Below are 15,040 nucleotides of genomic sequence, written 5' to 3'. Positions count from 1 at the left end.
CTTGGCCATGCAAGAGTTATTCCTCTATGGCCTATATGCTACATGAGTTAAATTTATTCCTGGGAAACAAAATATTCTACGGCTTCAAAGCTCGCCTGAGCTTTAGTTATTCTCATCATGCCAATCTGATCAATGTCTCTTCCATTCTGTTTCGCCACTTCACATTCTAGTGCTGTTTTGGCTTTGTCACCTGGTTTTCCAGACTTTCAGAATGCAGGGAACACATATGTTTACCAGGAACTGTGACATTCAAAATAGACAAGATATTAAAAAAAATTGGTGCAGGCATATATACAACAATGACTAGTTTAGCACACTGGTGTGTTTGAGAATAAACCCACACAAATTGCAATTCGAGTATAACATTTCGCCAGTAATTACAACCAGCCAACAGACAGAATTATGGAGAAATGCTCATGTTTATGTCTTAAATAGAGGGATAAATGTGATGCCATCATTTGTGAGCCAATCAGTTGCGAAGACCCAAGGGGGGTTAACGTATTCATATAAATTACAATGGATATCTATTCTCGGTGAGGTTAGTCACAGTTAATCAACATAGATAATGTACATGCATAATGTATATTCTGTAGTTTTTGGGTACAAAAATCGCAATACTCGTTATTGGCTGCTGACAGTAAATCACCATCGACGATCGGTGACCTGTATCGGCATGCAATTAAACAGTGTATTACTTGATAATATGCTTCCAAGCCACACTAAGACTGTAACTATCAGAACAGTTAAAATGTTTTTTATTTCTCTCAATTTCAATACATTCTTTAATTTGTCTTGGCCAGTAGTAATGAGTTTTGCACAAAACATCAACATCAACATCAATTGATTCTAATTGTTAGTACGAGTGTTCTGCAACTGCTGACAGTTGTATTTGGGATAATTTAATATTTCTGATGTTTTTCTAGTCTCGTGCTGATCATTCGTCCTGTTTGCCCAACATAACATTTACAACAAGTGCAGTTAATCCGGTACATACCTTCTGTTAATAACTTCGCTAATACATCTTTAGTACCAGATATTAGTTTTGTCTTTTAGAAACCATTCCAAATCTCACTCGGATAGTTTGCTTTTCCAAAAATCTGGCTAGTATATCAGTTAATCCCGCAATGTATGATATTTTAATTGCTTGATCAGTTTCAACAATTATGCTATTTTATTTGGTTTTGGCATTCAGTGTCCTGTTGATTTGTGTATCATTGTAACTATTTAATTCCAGCGCTTCTTTAACATGTTTAATCTCGCTCCTCAGACTTTTACCATTTGACACTTTCTAAGCCCGATGTATGAGCGTCTTGATGAGAGAGGATTTTTGTGTGCGGTGATTGTGTGACTGCATTCAGATAGGCGTCATTATGCGTTTTCTTTCAGTAAACGCTGTGTTATTTTACCGTTTCGGTCTATTTGAGACTGAAACAGGAGGATTTATCCACAATTTTAGATGACGCCTGATGAAGCTGGTTATAATTACCGGCAAAACGTCGTACTTGAATTGTAAATGTTGTGGGTTTACTCTCCAACACACCGGTGTGCTGAACTAGTAACTAATTGGCATGTTTTGTTTACGTGACAAATCTTACTGGCTATGCCAGGTGGCAACGGGTTTAATGGCACATTTATATTTACACGCTCTAACCCAAAAAAACCTTTATTAAGGAAATATAGTACAACTTAAACTCGAAAATGTTTAATTTAAAAAAATATTGATAAGCAGACGGTTTGAGGTATCTCTGAGCACTGTTCATTTGGACATGCCGTCAACATAAACCCATTAAATAATTATTAATAAAAAATATAAGGCGTGAAAGTCTACCAAGTTGAATTGTATTGAGTTTTGTGTATTATATATTTTTGTTGCTTTATATGCCAGAGTTTTGTGATATTCGGTCCATGTTTCCATTGCAAGCAGTGTGCTGTATATTCTTCTGCCTGTAGTGAATGTGATGTGGGGGTGATGATTATGCTTTTTTTTTTACAGCTCGGCTTTGACATTGAGAACCCAGATAAAACAAATTCTGCATCAACAAAGCATCATGTCCGGCTGGTGGCCAAGGTGGAGTCAAAGTCCTTTAACAAGGAGATCACGGCCCATGCGCTGCTCTCATATCGATCAGGGCATGTTGTTGTCCAGACTGACAAGCCTATCTACACACCAGATGAGAAAGGTACTGTGTGTGTACTAGCTTTGTTAAAATCCTGAGTCAATGAGTGGGTGAGTGAGAGAGTGAGTGGGTAATTATGTGATTGGGTGAGTGAGTTGGTGAATATTATTATTTGGTTCTTTCGGTTAAGTCACGTCTAAAGATAAAATAATAAATTAAATTAAATAATAGAATACGACGTTTCGATTGCAACACAAGCAATCATCATCAGGTATAATGAAATAGCGACATAAAATCTAACCAGAAAACTATAGACAGACATATTAGCAGACAGATATCACCAAGATACATAGCGGGAGCAACACAGGTAACAGAGAGGGGTGATCGTTTCTGTGGGGTGGCCTTAAATAGTAATTATCTGTGGGGTGGCCTTAAATAATAATTCCTGCAGTCACGAAAGTTCTAAAATTAAGATTGAACCACTTCTACGGGGAAGTTTTAAGCTTATCTTTTTTCTCTCTCTCTGGCGACTTGTTTTCTCTGCCTGTGTCCTCTTTAGAATGTTCACACTTAAATTATAACTTAGCAATCTTTGAAATACGTAATCAACCAGGCTATGCGTTAATTGTGTGTTGACCGACCCTCTGTGTTGTATTACATTACATTTCGATATTTTACTAGGTTATTTAATTTTAGTGTGTCCTCCTGATTTTCAGGCTTACTTGCCGTGCAGCACCACGTCTGTTGACCACTCATTGATTTGCAAATTTTTTCTCTAACCCCCCTTCCTTCTCTCTGCCTCCGCCCCCCCCCCCTGTCTATTTAAGGCCACCCCACAGAGACGATCACCCCTCTCTGTTACCTGTGTTGCTCCCGCTATGTATCTTGGTGATATCTGTCTGCTAATATGTCTGTCTATAGTTTTCTGGTTAGATTTTATGTCGCTATTTCATTATACCTGATGATGATTGCTTGTGTTGCAATCGAAACGTCGTATTCTATTATTTAATTTAATTTATTATTTTATCTTTAGACGGGACTTAACCGAAAGAACCAAATAATAATTCCTGCAGTCACGAAAGTTCTAAAATTAAGATTGAACCACTTCTACGGGGAAGTTTTAAGCTTATCTTTTTTCTCTCTCTCTGGCGACTTGTTTTCTCTGCCTGTGTCCTCTTTAGAATGTTCACACTTAAATTCTAACTTAGCAATCTTTGAAATACGTAATCAACCAGGCTATGCGTTAACTGTGTGTTGACCGACCCTCTGTGTTGTATTACATTACATTTCGATATTTTACTAGGTTATTTAATTTTAGTGTGTCCTCCTGATTTTCAGGCTTACTTGCCGTGCAGCACCACGTCTGTTGACCACTCATTGATTTGCAAAATTTTTCTCTAACCCCCCCTTCCTTCTCTCTGCCTCCGCCCCCCCCCCCCCTGTCTATTTAAGGCCACCCCACAGAGACGATCACCCCTCTCTGTTACCTGTGTTGCTCCCGCTATGTATTTTGGTGATATCTGTCTGCTAATATGTCTGTCTATAGTTTTCTGGTTAGATTTTATGTCGCTATTTCATTATACCTGATGATGATTGCTTGTGTTGCAATCAAAACGTCGTATTCTATTATTTAATTTAATTTATTATTTTATCTTTAGACGTGACTTAACCGAAAGAACCAAATAATAATTCCTGCAGTCACGAAAGTTCTAAAATTAAGTTGGTGAATAAGTCAGTGGGTAAATATATGAGTGAGTAGGTGAGTGACGGTGTTACTGTTACGTGCAGTGTGGTGGTTGAACATCGGAGGAAATAAAACGGTCAGTCTGGTTGACCAAGTCCTCAACGTGGGTGGAGGAATCATTGAGTTGGAACTGTCACCATGGTAGTGGAAATTAATTATTGATAAGGAGGTGACTGTTTCTTGTTTCCAACTTATCGCGTTTATTACCATACCAAATACCATTTGTTGTCATGTGATCTCAAACTAGGCACAACTCACGATGCCATACTCCGGTTCTTAAAATAATTAGTTTTGAATAACTGGTAACCATATGAAAAAAGTATGAATGGTTACTGGTTTTCTGCACCGATAGGAATGGCTAGAGCAATGGACATAGCACGTTTCTAAAGCAGTTCAAACAATGGGGCAAGTTTCTCAAAACCCCATAGCCAACCTCTGTGAACCCAGCAGTATAAATTGGTAAAACACGAGTTGGTTAATCCACAGGTCGCATGTGGTGGGGCGAAGCGTGGGTAAGCCCATCTCTTCCCACACGTCTGGTCAGCTTGACAAAGTAGATAAAATACCCTGAGGTGGTGACTTGACTGAGCAGAAGCATTGGCTGCTTGATGCAGAGGTTCATGGTTTGAATCCAGTTGCGACCCTGATTGAAACTGTGGGTGTATAGTGTAAGCAGGTCTGGTTAATTATTATTATCTACTAATTCATGAAAGACTACCTCACTTTCCAAATTGATCAAATTGCAGATGTGTTTAATCTAAAGATTGAATTGGAGGATAATATTAGAATACGAATCAGTGCTGCAAGTCGATACTCTGAAGCACACTTTTTACAACAAAATGCAACGAAACCATGCACAAAGGAGGTGCAGATACATAAGCATTCACTTAAGAGTGGCTTTATAGAGCTTAGTCATAACTATCGATGTGTTTTCATCATTCGCTTCTTTACGGCCTTGGCTTCATGCATATTTTGCAACGTGAGCTCTTGAAACAATTTGTATCAAATAAGTTTACTCACTGATCCCGTGCCGGCTACATTGACGGCACTGGTGACACAGCCATGCGTTCCTCTCTCTCTCTCGCTGCATGAGAATAACCTTCGCTGCTGTGACAAGAATATATGCTGGCTTGATTCGCCAATGTGCGACTTGAAGACACCGAAACAGTCGAGTGGACTCCTATTTGCGCTGTGGGCTTATTACCCATAAGTACTTGCTTGTCTGCTTCACAGTGGACAATTCAGATCCCGTGCAATCCAAAAACAGGCCATATGTCCCATGCTTGAAATAAAAAGGAATACATTGATTAGAGAACCCATACAGGTTATTGATCTAATTTTGACTTTAAAAAAGTGAGCTTAGGTAGGACACGTCACTAGATATAAGATAACCGGTTGGTAAGTATAACTACTGAGTGGCAGCTAAATGGGATGCGTATGGGTGTTTCAGCTCAGTTATTCTTCTATTGTATTCTGAAAATGAATTGCATAGTTCCAACCAAAACCTTGTATCCATTTGCTAAATGTGCCTGTGAAAATTGTACAACTTACTGGTGATCTGAAACAATAATAATTGGCATGTTAAAATTATTATATAAGTGACCATTTGTGGGAGGGTGTTATGACATCACGTCGTCTAAACCAAACATCAACTATAAATCAGTGGTGAAGATGTTTTTGTGTACGTGTGTTTTACAGTCAAGTATCGGATGTTTCCAATGAATCAAAAGATGTCACCAATCCCAGGTTCGCAGTCGATGACGGTGGATATCGTGGTATGTATTTCTCTTTTTGTGGTTTTCAATAAATGTAGGGCCTTGTCTCAGCCTTCAATTCTTTTGAGCATCCAGTGACCATTCTGACCTGTATTTTCCTGACAAAGCTTTAGATAGTTTCACATGACACATTTAATTGCTGCTAGATTTGGTTTTGAGAATTGGTCTTCACCTTACCAGCTGAAACAATATAATTATCATATCAAATGCTTGTACACATGACCTCATGCCTGAGTGAGCAGCACTGAGAGAGACCTCGACAGTCCTATCTACTTATTCATAAATTATTTATTAACTAAATTACCTATTTTTAAGTTGTATTCTTTTCCTCATCTCTTACTTCAACCTTGAATTTTGAGGCTAATTCTAGGTTCATTAAACCCCCCTGCCCTGCCCCCTACTTGTTCTGCTTCATCTACTTCGGGACCTCGATGAGCTATAAGGCCCAATACTATGAGTGACTGCAAACTCAGCTTCTCCACGTATATAATTGTAGACAGAGCTCCGGGCAAGAAAAAAAAAGCGACCTCTACACTCTCCTCTGTACACAAAGTCAGAGCCGAGGAACTCACCAAAGAGGTCCTGCATCTTCTTCAGGAACTGCAGTTAAAAATCGACCAAATCCGGGAGAAAGCTGAAGTAAACGCCACCCTTCCTGGTGTACTTTAACGACAAGCTGGGGGCAATCGGCAAGAGAGTGGGGAAGCAAAGAGGCAACCACAATGCCCCTTCAATCCATTGTGGAGCGATCTGAACTGGAAACAAGGGGAAGCTCTGGCAGCTGGAGGAAGCATATAACAAGCTGCAGGCCAAGAACAGGGAGAGCCAACTGAAGACCAATGGCCTCTTCGAGAACATTCAAGGCAGTACTCCATATGGTGCCCTCTTCTTCATCCAGAAGCATCCCCCCATTACCCTTTGGGACCCTGAAACTCCAGACCCCCTGTCCATCTTTCCAAACATGATTTTATATCCGGACATAATTGGCAAGAAGGATGGCTGCATGGCTCATGGAGACCAACAACTCGAGAGCTCGCTCTTTGCTAATCCTCTTCTCTAATAGACAAGGGGCTGCTGACGAGGTGGACGAATGGAAAGGGCATCCTAATCTAGGGAAATCGAGTCTACAATGCCCCAGACCTTACACCGGTCAACTTGAAGAGAAGAAGCCTGTTACTCACCCTGCATCGGGATTTGCTGTACCATGCCAATTTGAAGATCCACACATTTGCGGGGGGATAATGGGACTTCATGACCCTGGGGCAGGCTATGCAGTGCAAGGATGAATCTTGACTTAAAGCTTTTGTGACTGCATGAATTAATATTCTATGGGTCTTTCGGTAAAGTCACGTAGATAGGTTCAAAGAAAATAACAAAATAACAAAAAACTACGACGTTTAGATTGCAACACAAGCGGTTGTCATCAGATGACGACCGCTTGTGTTGGGATCGAAACGTCGTAGTTTTTGCCCAAAAATACGTATTTTTCTTGGGCAAATTAATAGGCAAAGAAGTAGCGTTCTTAATCCTACACAACATGGCTTCCATTAATTCAAGACCGTTCTCTGAAATTGTGTTGCTAATAGAGAAGAGAACCAGGGAGATGATCATCGGTAGAGATTGGAACCTGGTCCTGGACCCTACTCGCACCTTCTCAGGTCGAACCCCTCCACACAACAGAGGAATCTTCGCCAAGAAATGATGTCCCAGCTCCAACTAGTAGACCCATGCAGAGCCCTGAACCCCTCGGAACAAGATTACACCCACATTCAAGGAATATAGAATGCTTTCCAGATGCAGAATTTTTGGTACCTGGACAAGAGGTTACTCGTGAAAAACAGATCACTAAAAATATCAGGAAGAAAACAGAAGAGTTTATTGTGGTCAAATCAGAGTCGAACTCCCCACATGTCCCTTGACGATATAGGATTCCCTCAAAGCTTTCTGATTAATTGAAAAATGAACTTGCAGGCTTAAACAAAAGTTATAGCCAAGCAACTTGCACGAGAGGAAATAGTCTTGCAAGGCTACATAATCTCAATAAACTATGTGGGAGAGCAATTCTGCTTAGCTAGAGTTAGATAGGATCCTCAACGATCAAACCAGCTATTATTTGATAATAGGCTTTCCCCTTTTATCTGGCAACAAAACAGGTGTTAAGATTCATTCTTTGGTTTTTTCGGTAAAGTCATGTATAAAGATAAAATAATAAATTAAATGATAGCATACGACGTTTCGATTGCAACACAAGCAATTATCATCAGGTATAGTGAAATAGCGACATAAAATCTAACCAGAAAACTATAGACAGACATATAAGCGGACAGATATCACCAAGATACATAGATCAAGCAACACAGGTACAGAGAGGGGTGATCGTCTCTGTGGGGTGGCCTTAAATAGACAGAGGGGGGCGGAGGCAGAGAGAGGGAGGGGGTTAGAGAAAAAATTTACATGTCACTGAGTACGAAGGCTTAGAGGGAGAAAGAACACATTAAATTAAATAACCTAGCAAAGTATCGAAATGTTATGTAAAACGACACAGAGAGTCGGTCAACACACAATTAACGCATAGCCTGGTCGATTACGTATTTCAAAGATTGCTAAGTTAGAATTTAAGTGTGAAAATTCCAAAGAAAGACAAAAAATAAAAAAAACAAGAGGAACGGAGACACATAAACAGAGCAGAACCTAAGAACGACAAAAACGAGTGTAGACAGAAAAAATTACAATAAATATACAGGCAGAGAGAGAACAAAAAACCCAGAGAGAGAGAAAAAGGTAAACTTGGAACTTCCCCGTAGAAGTGGTTCAATCTTAATTTTGGAGCTTTCGTGACTGCAGGAATTATTCTTTGGTTTTTTCGGTAAAGTCACGTATAAAGATAAAATAATAAATTAAATAATAGCATACGACGTTTCGATTGAAACGCAAGCAATCATCATCAGGTATAGTGAAATAGCGACATAAAATCTAACCAGAAAACTATAGACAGACATATAAGCAGACAGATATCACCAAGATACATAGATCGAGCAACAAAGGTACAGAGAGGGGTGATCGTCTCTGTGGGGTGGCTTTAAATAGATAGAGGGGGGCGGAGGCAGAGAGAGGGAGGGGGTTAGAGAAAAAATGTACATGTCACTGAGTACGAAGGCTTAGAGGGAGAAAGAACACACTAAATTAAATAACTTAGCAAAGTATCGAAATGTTATGTAAAACGACACAGAGAGTCGGTCAACACACAATTAACGCATAGCCTGGTCGATTACGTATTTCAAAGATTGCTAAGTTAGAATTTAAGTGTGAAAATTCCAAAGAAAGACAAAAAATAAAAAAAAAACAAGAGGAACGGAGACACACAGACAGAGCAGAACCTAAGAACGACAAAAAACGAGTGTAGACAGAAAAAATTACACTTAATATACAGGCAGAGAGAGAACAAAAAACCCAGAGAGAGAGAAAAAGGTAAACTTGGAACTTCCCCGTAGAAGTGGTTCAATCTTAATTTACATGTCACTGAATACGAAGGCTTAGGTTCTGCTTTGTCTGTGTGTCTCCGTTCCTCTTGTTTTTATTTTTTGTCTTTCTTTGGAATTTTCACACGTAAATTCTAACTTAGCAATCTTTGAAATACGTAATCGACCAGGCTATGCGTTAATTGTGTGTTGACCGACTCTCTGTGTCGTTTTACATACCATTTCGATACTTTGCTAGGTTATTTAATTTAGTGTTCATAATCAACGTTTTTGGGTTTAAATCGCGTTATTTATAAATGTGTCGTAACCCTCCACCACCCGACACGGCCAATCAGTAAAAAAGTGTCACGTTGACAAAAGACAAATAGTTCACTGCTTTAGCCCACCGGTGTGTTGAAGCGTGAAACCACAACATTTACAATTTGAGTACGACGTTTCGCTGGAAATTGCATCCAGCATCATCGGGCAATTCGCCAGAATGTGTGTTCTTTCTCCCTCTAAGCCTTCGTACTCAGTGACATGTACATTTTTTCTCTAACCCCCTCCCTCTCTCTGCATCTGCCCCCCTCTGTCTATTTAAGGCCACCCCACAGAGACGATCACCCCTCTCTGTACCTGTGTTGCTCGATCTATGTATCTTGGTGATATCTGTCTGCTTATATGTCTGTCTATAGTTTTCTGGTTAGATTTTATGTCGCTATTTCACTATACCTGATGATGATTGCTTGTGTTGCAATCGAAACGTCGTATGCTATTATTTAATTTATTATTTTATCTTTATACGTGACTTTACCGACAAAACCAAAGAATAATTCCTGCAGTCACGAAAGCTCCAAAATTAAGATTGAACCACTTCTACGGGGAAGTTCCAAGTTTACCTTTTTCTCCCTCTCTGGGTTTTTTGTTCTCTCTCTGCCTGTATATTTAGTGTAAATTTTTCTGTCTACACTCGTTTTTTGTCGTTCTTAGGTTCTGCTCTGTCTGTGTGTCTCCGTTCCTCTTGTTTTTTTTTATTTTTTGTCTTTCTTTGGAATTTTCACACTTAAATTCTAACTTAGCAATCTTTGAAATACGTAATCGACCAGGCTATGCGTTAATTGTGTGTTGACCGACTCTTTGTGTCGTTTTACATAACATTTCGATACTTTGCTTGGTTATTTAATTTAGTGTGTTCTTTCTCCCTCTAAGCCTTCGTACTCAGTAACATGTACATTTTTTCTCTAACCCCCTCCCTCTCTCTGCCTCCGCCCCCCTATGTCTATTTAAGGCCACCCCACAGAGACGATCACCCCTCTCTGTACCTGTGTTGCTCGATCTATGTATCTTGGTGATATCTGTCTGCATATATGTCTGTCTATAGTTTTCTGGTTAGATTTTATGTCGCTATTTCACTATACCTGATGATGATTGCTTGTGTTGCAATCGAAACGTCGTATGCTATTATTTAATTTATTATTTTATCTTTATACGTGACTTTACCGAAAAAACTGAAGAATATTTCCTGCAGTCACGAAAGCTCCAAAATTAAGGTGTTAAGATGTAAAAAAAACTGAAACCTTTTACAAGGAATCATGTCTACATTAACCACAATGCTTGAGGTCAGAATGCAAACAAAAAGCATACTCTGATAATATATGCATTTTCCTTGAAACTGATTGGTCCACACAGACAGCTTTCTTTTGTGCCTCGTCTCAAACTGCCTTTTGTCAATTGAACCACGAGCTAAAATCTAGCCGAAATGGGTTGGAGTACGCAAAGGGACAAGTGAAAATAAATTCAATCTTCATGTAGATGACATCGTGCAAACTATAGTGGGGCCCATGACCTCTATTCCCACTCTTCTATCTTTGATCACGGAATACGGAGAAGCCTCGGGCTATAAACTGGACTCAGCAAAGTTGAAGCTGATGCCTCTCTACCCAATCTTGAACAAACCTCCTGATTAACTTTTGCCATTCAGATTATACCATTGGAACCTCATTTGCCAGTAAAAAATATGATAATTGGTTGTTTACCCTTCTATCTGGCAATAAAACTGACACCTTTTTTACAAGGAGTCATGTTTGCATAGACCACAATACCTGCAGCCATAATGCAAACAAAAAACATAACTCTGATAATATATGCACTGTCCTTGAAGTTGATTGTTCCACACCCGAAACAGCTTTCCTTAGAGCCTAGTCTCACATGGGTTAGACCAGATGACGCCAAATGACGCTAAAATACTCTAATCCAGAGAAAATGACAACTCTTTTTACAGGAAATCACGAAGTCACTTTCCATGTGTAAGGACATCCCCCTTTCCCTTTGTAACCGTGCTCACCTGGTGAACCTGGAGGGCTAAGAGATGATGGAGACAGAGTCCTTGGCTCGAAGGGCGTGACACCTCGTCACTCGGCATCGCCCTTCGAGTCCAGTCCCTGAGGCCTCGCACTTGGCGGTCTCGGTAGGCCTCAGAGACCCGGTCCGACAGGGCTTAAGTTGACTGTGCTGGCTTCCCAATGAGCACGGGTAACTCCACCGATATCAATCGTCACCCCGACAGTCCGCAGCAGTGTGGCCCGACCGACCACACACGGCAGAGGGCAGGGCAACAATTTCCTCGCCAGCCCCCACAGCCTCCGATGATAAAATGGCGCCCACCATGTGTCTGGTCTCCCGTCCGGAGTCCCCTGCTCCCGCTCCGATGGCAGCTCCCGCTCCATTTTCCCCGCTGTCCTCTGCACCGTCCCCTGGGGTCTGCGCTTTATGCCGGCCCGTGCCCCTCTCCACATGGCAGTTTCCTGCCATGCTCCCTGGTCGGCGCTTGACCACGGGAAATCTCAGCCACCCTCTCTGTCGACGTACGGCCCTCACTCTCTCTCCATCGACGCGCAGCCCCCATTTTCTCCGTCGACGTGCAGTCTCTGTCTTTCCGACGACTCGCAACTGCTCTCTTTTAGTCGACGTGCAGTCTCTCCGTCGATGCTCTCCCACTCCCGCCACCTGGTGTAGCACTTTAGCCATCGCCGCTCAGCTGCTCTTTTTTGTCAACGTCCTGCTTCTCTCTCTGCCGAGACCTGCCACTTTTGAGTAGCTGTTCCCGCCGTCGACGCCCAACAGCTCTCTGTCGGTCGACGTGCAGCCGCTCCTACCTCTTTTGCGTAGCCGCTCACGCCGTCGATGCCCAGCAGCTCTGTCAGTCGACGCACAGCCGCTCCTACCTCATTTGCATAGCTGCTGACGCCTTTGATGCCCAGCAGCCTCGGGTTTTATATAACCAGGTTCCCGGATCCCGGGGCTGTCGGAGCGTCGACCATCTCGCTGTCCTCGTCCCGATGTCCCAATGACACTACTGGTGGGTTTTTAAACTCCACTTCTGATACCAAATGTAGTGTCATCTGTGCGTGTGGGTGGCATGTTGCACTGACGGCATTGAACGGGACAGCCAACTACTGTCCGGCCGCGCAATGATCGGGCAAAAGCAGCAGCGATGAGACGAGGGCGACGACGACAGCGATGACGAGACGAGTCCAATCCCAGAACCAGCAGCCCAGAGCTCTTGCTCTCCTCTACATATATTCCCCTCGGCATGGCTTGGCTCCGCCCTAGCCACACCTCTTTTCTTGAACCCTCCAGAGGGTTCCAGAGGATTCCACACGAGGTCTATTACCCTTGCCCCAGTTCCTCCGCCCTGCCGGCACACCCGCATATATGCTCAGCGGCGTGTGCGCTAAGTGCCCACCTTCAGTTCCTGCTGCTGTCCAACAGTCAGCGCTATGTCACTACATGTGTATAGGAGTATTATTAATGTGTGTGTACATTTGCATTATGATCAATAGGTGTGCGTGTAGTAATGCGTTTATTATTATTGGCTCGGCTTCTTTGTTTAGGGGTGTATTCTGTGTGTGTGGTTATTTGTGATTGATGTGTGTGTGTGATGTGATGCTCGGCTTCATTGTCTAGGGGCATATCGTGTGTGTGTGTGTAACGGTGTGTGTGATGCCTAGCTTCGTTGTCTAAGGGTGTATTACCTATCGTGATAATGCAATGATTCTCGTTTTAACTTTTATTGATTATGATTCTCGCTTAAACATTTACTGGTTATGATTTTAGTATAATTATTTCCGGTCTCAGGATTCAGATCTCACCGCAGGATACAGGTCTTATAATTAAGATCATTATGCATGAACTTAGGAAGAAACCACTCAGACTCTTCTGTGTTAAGCAACTTTAATATCTAAAACACTCTAATATGTGAACACACTTATAATCGAAATTGCCACAACAGTACACTTGAAAATATCCTACTCATCGATCCATCCAATTAAACCTCAATGGTTACATTGTTAAACTGAGCAATAGAACCATAGGCTGACTCATAGTAATGTGACAATACACGACGATAGGAAAGTCCTTAAAAATGACATACGGAACCGTGCTAAAGAAACATGTGCCCAATGACAAAAAGGGGCATCAATTAATTTATTGGTAAGACTTTGTGATAAAAATAAATATCTCAAAACAATAATATCCATGCGAGTGTGTAGATTCGTAACATAGATGCTTATAAATGTTTAGTGGACATCTATGGATTAATTGGTATGATTTGGCAATTAAAGAAATATCCCAAGACAATAGTGTGCATGCGAGTGTGTAGATTCGTAACATAGATGCTTATAAATGTTTAGTGGACATAAATGAATTCCTTGGTATGATTTTGCAATAAAAATAAATCTCTAAAAACAATAGGATTAATGCGAGTGTGAAGATTCATAACATAGATGCTTATAAATATGTAGTGTGACATCAAATGAATTAATTGGTACGATTATGTAATGAAAAGAAAATGAACGACTAAAATATTTCTAAAATATGCAACTCGAGGGACAGAACAATGCTTCTCCACGATCAGCTAATAGTTAACACAGCACTTTGGAATGACAACTCTTTGTGAAACAAAAAAAAACCTCTTGGAACAAACTTATTGGTACCGTTATGCGCATTGTGTGTCTGTTGGAGGGCAGTCACCACAAAGACCAATGATTATAGCGGGCAGTACGGTTTGAGTTGTCCACGTACTATATCTGCTAACTGTGGTTCTGGGGTCCAGATGGCGTCACGCCGTAGTGCAGCGTTTATCCTCGTACCAAAAATACCTCAGGTCCCCAGCAGGGGGCGTTGGGTCGGCGGGTGTGTGTCTCGAACACACGGCATTTGTTCTCGGCTGCACTGTCAGGCTCTGTCCAACGCTTGAGTGGTTGTTGAGTCGGCATGCTGCTCACAATGGCGGCGGTGCCCATGCTGGCAGGGATCGGATGGGTTCGGCTCCGTTTGCGTTGGTGTGTGTGATGGTCACGTCGCCAGATAGCGCTCGCAGCTCGTCCGCTGGGCAGCAGCGCGTCACCCCCCTTGGTACCAGACACGCTTTATTGTGTCTCGAGCTCGACCTTTGCTGGAGGGTGCTCGTCTTCCGAGTCAGCATGCTCGTGGGTAGTCGTGAGCCACTGCGCTGCCGGTCTTGTGAGGACCAGCTTGTTTTGCGCGACCACCCTTGGTGCCCCCCCCCCCTTTTCCCAGGAGGGCTCCTGCTGCGAGCTGCTCGTCGCTGCTCCTCACTCACTCTCCAAAACTCACTCTCTAAAACTCCTGAAATGTATTCACACACCTCTGAAGCTTATCACAACTATTGGCTAATCACAGTATTATATGAAAATGTATTCGCACATCTCTTAGCTTCTCACAACTATTATAGCTTAGTTACAGTACAACTTCTCGCAGTCCTTGACTCTGCAAGCGACTCAAAACATAAGGATAAATTGCATTTTGTTGTTTCAAGGCAGGAGTTCACATGTATCCGTCTCTGCTAAACCCATATATATAATAGAAAAACTGTTACATTAAAAATAGGCAATATCACTCTTAATATGAGTTTTTAGAAAGGCA

The 15,040-nt window shown here is 41.7% G+C and overlaps 1 protein-coding gene across 2 annotated transcripts in view; it reads left to right on the top strand.

The window, feature by feature from the left end:
- Positions 1-15,040, top strand: part of LOC144721178 (complement C3) — a 239,441-nt gene that overhangs the window by 23,993 nt on the left and 200,408 nt on the right. For both annotated transcript variants that reach the window (XM_078598569.1, XM_078598568.1), the window contains exons 3-4: positions 1,994-2,180; positions 5,560-5,636. In XM_078598569.1, the coding sequence (XP_078454695.1) occupies positions 1,994-2,180; positions 5,560-5,636 (264 nt within the window). The remainder of the gene's footprint in view (positions 1-1,993; positions 2,181-5,559; positions 5,637-15,040) is intronic.

The sequence above is a fragment of the Lampetra planeri genome, chromosome 11 (genome assembly GCF_965212315.1).
Source record: "Lampetra planeri chromosome 11, kcLamPlan1.2.h2, whole genome shotgun sequence".
Taxonomy (NCBI): domain Eukaryota; kingdom Metazoa; phylum Chordata; class Hyperoartia; order Petromyzontiformes; family Petromyzontidae; genus Lampetra; species Lampetra planeri.
Note: the sequence above shows the minus strand (reverse complement) of the source record. Positions and strands in the feature narration are given on the sequence as shown.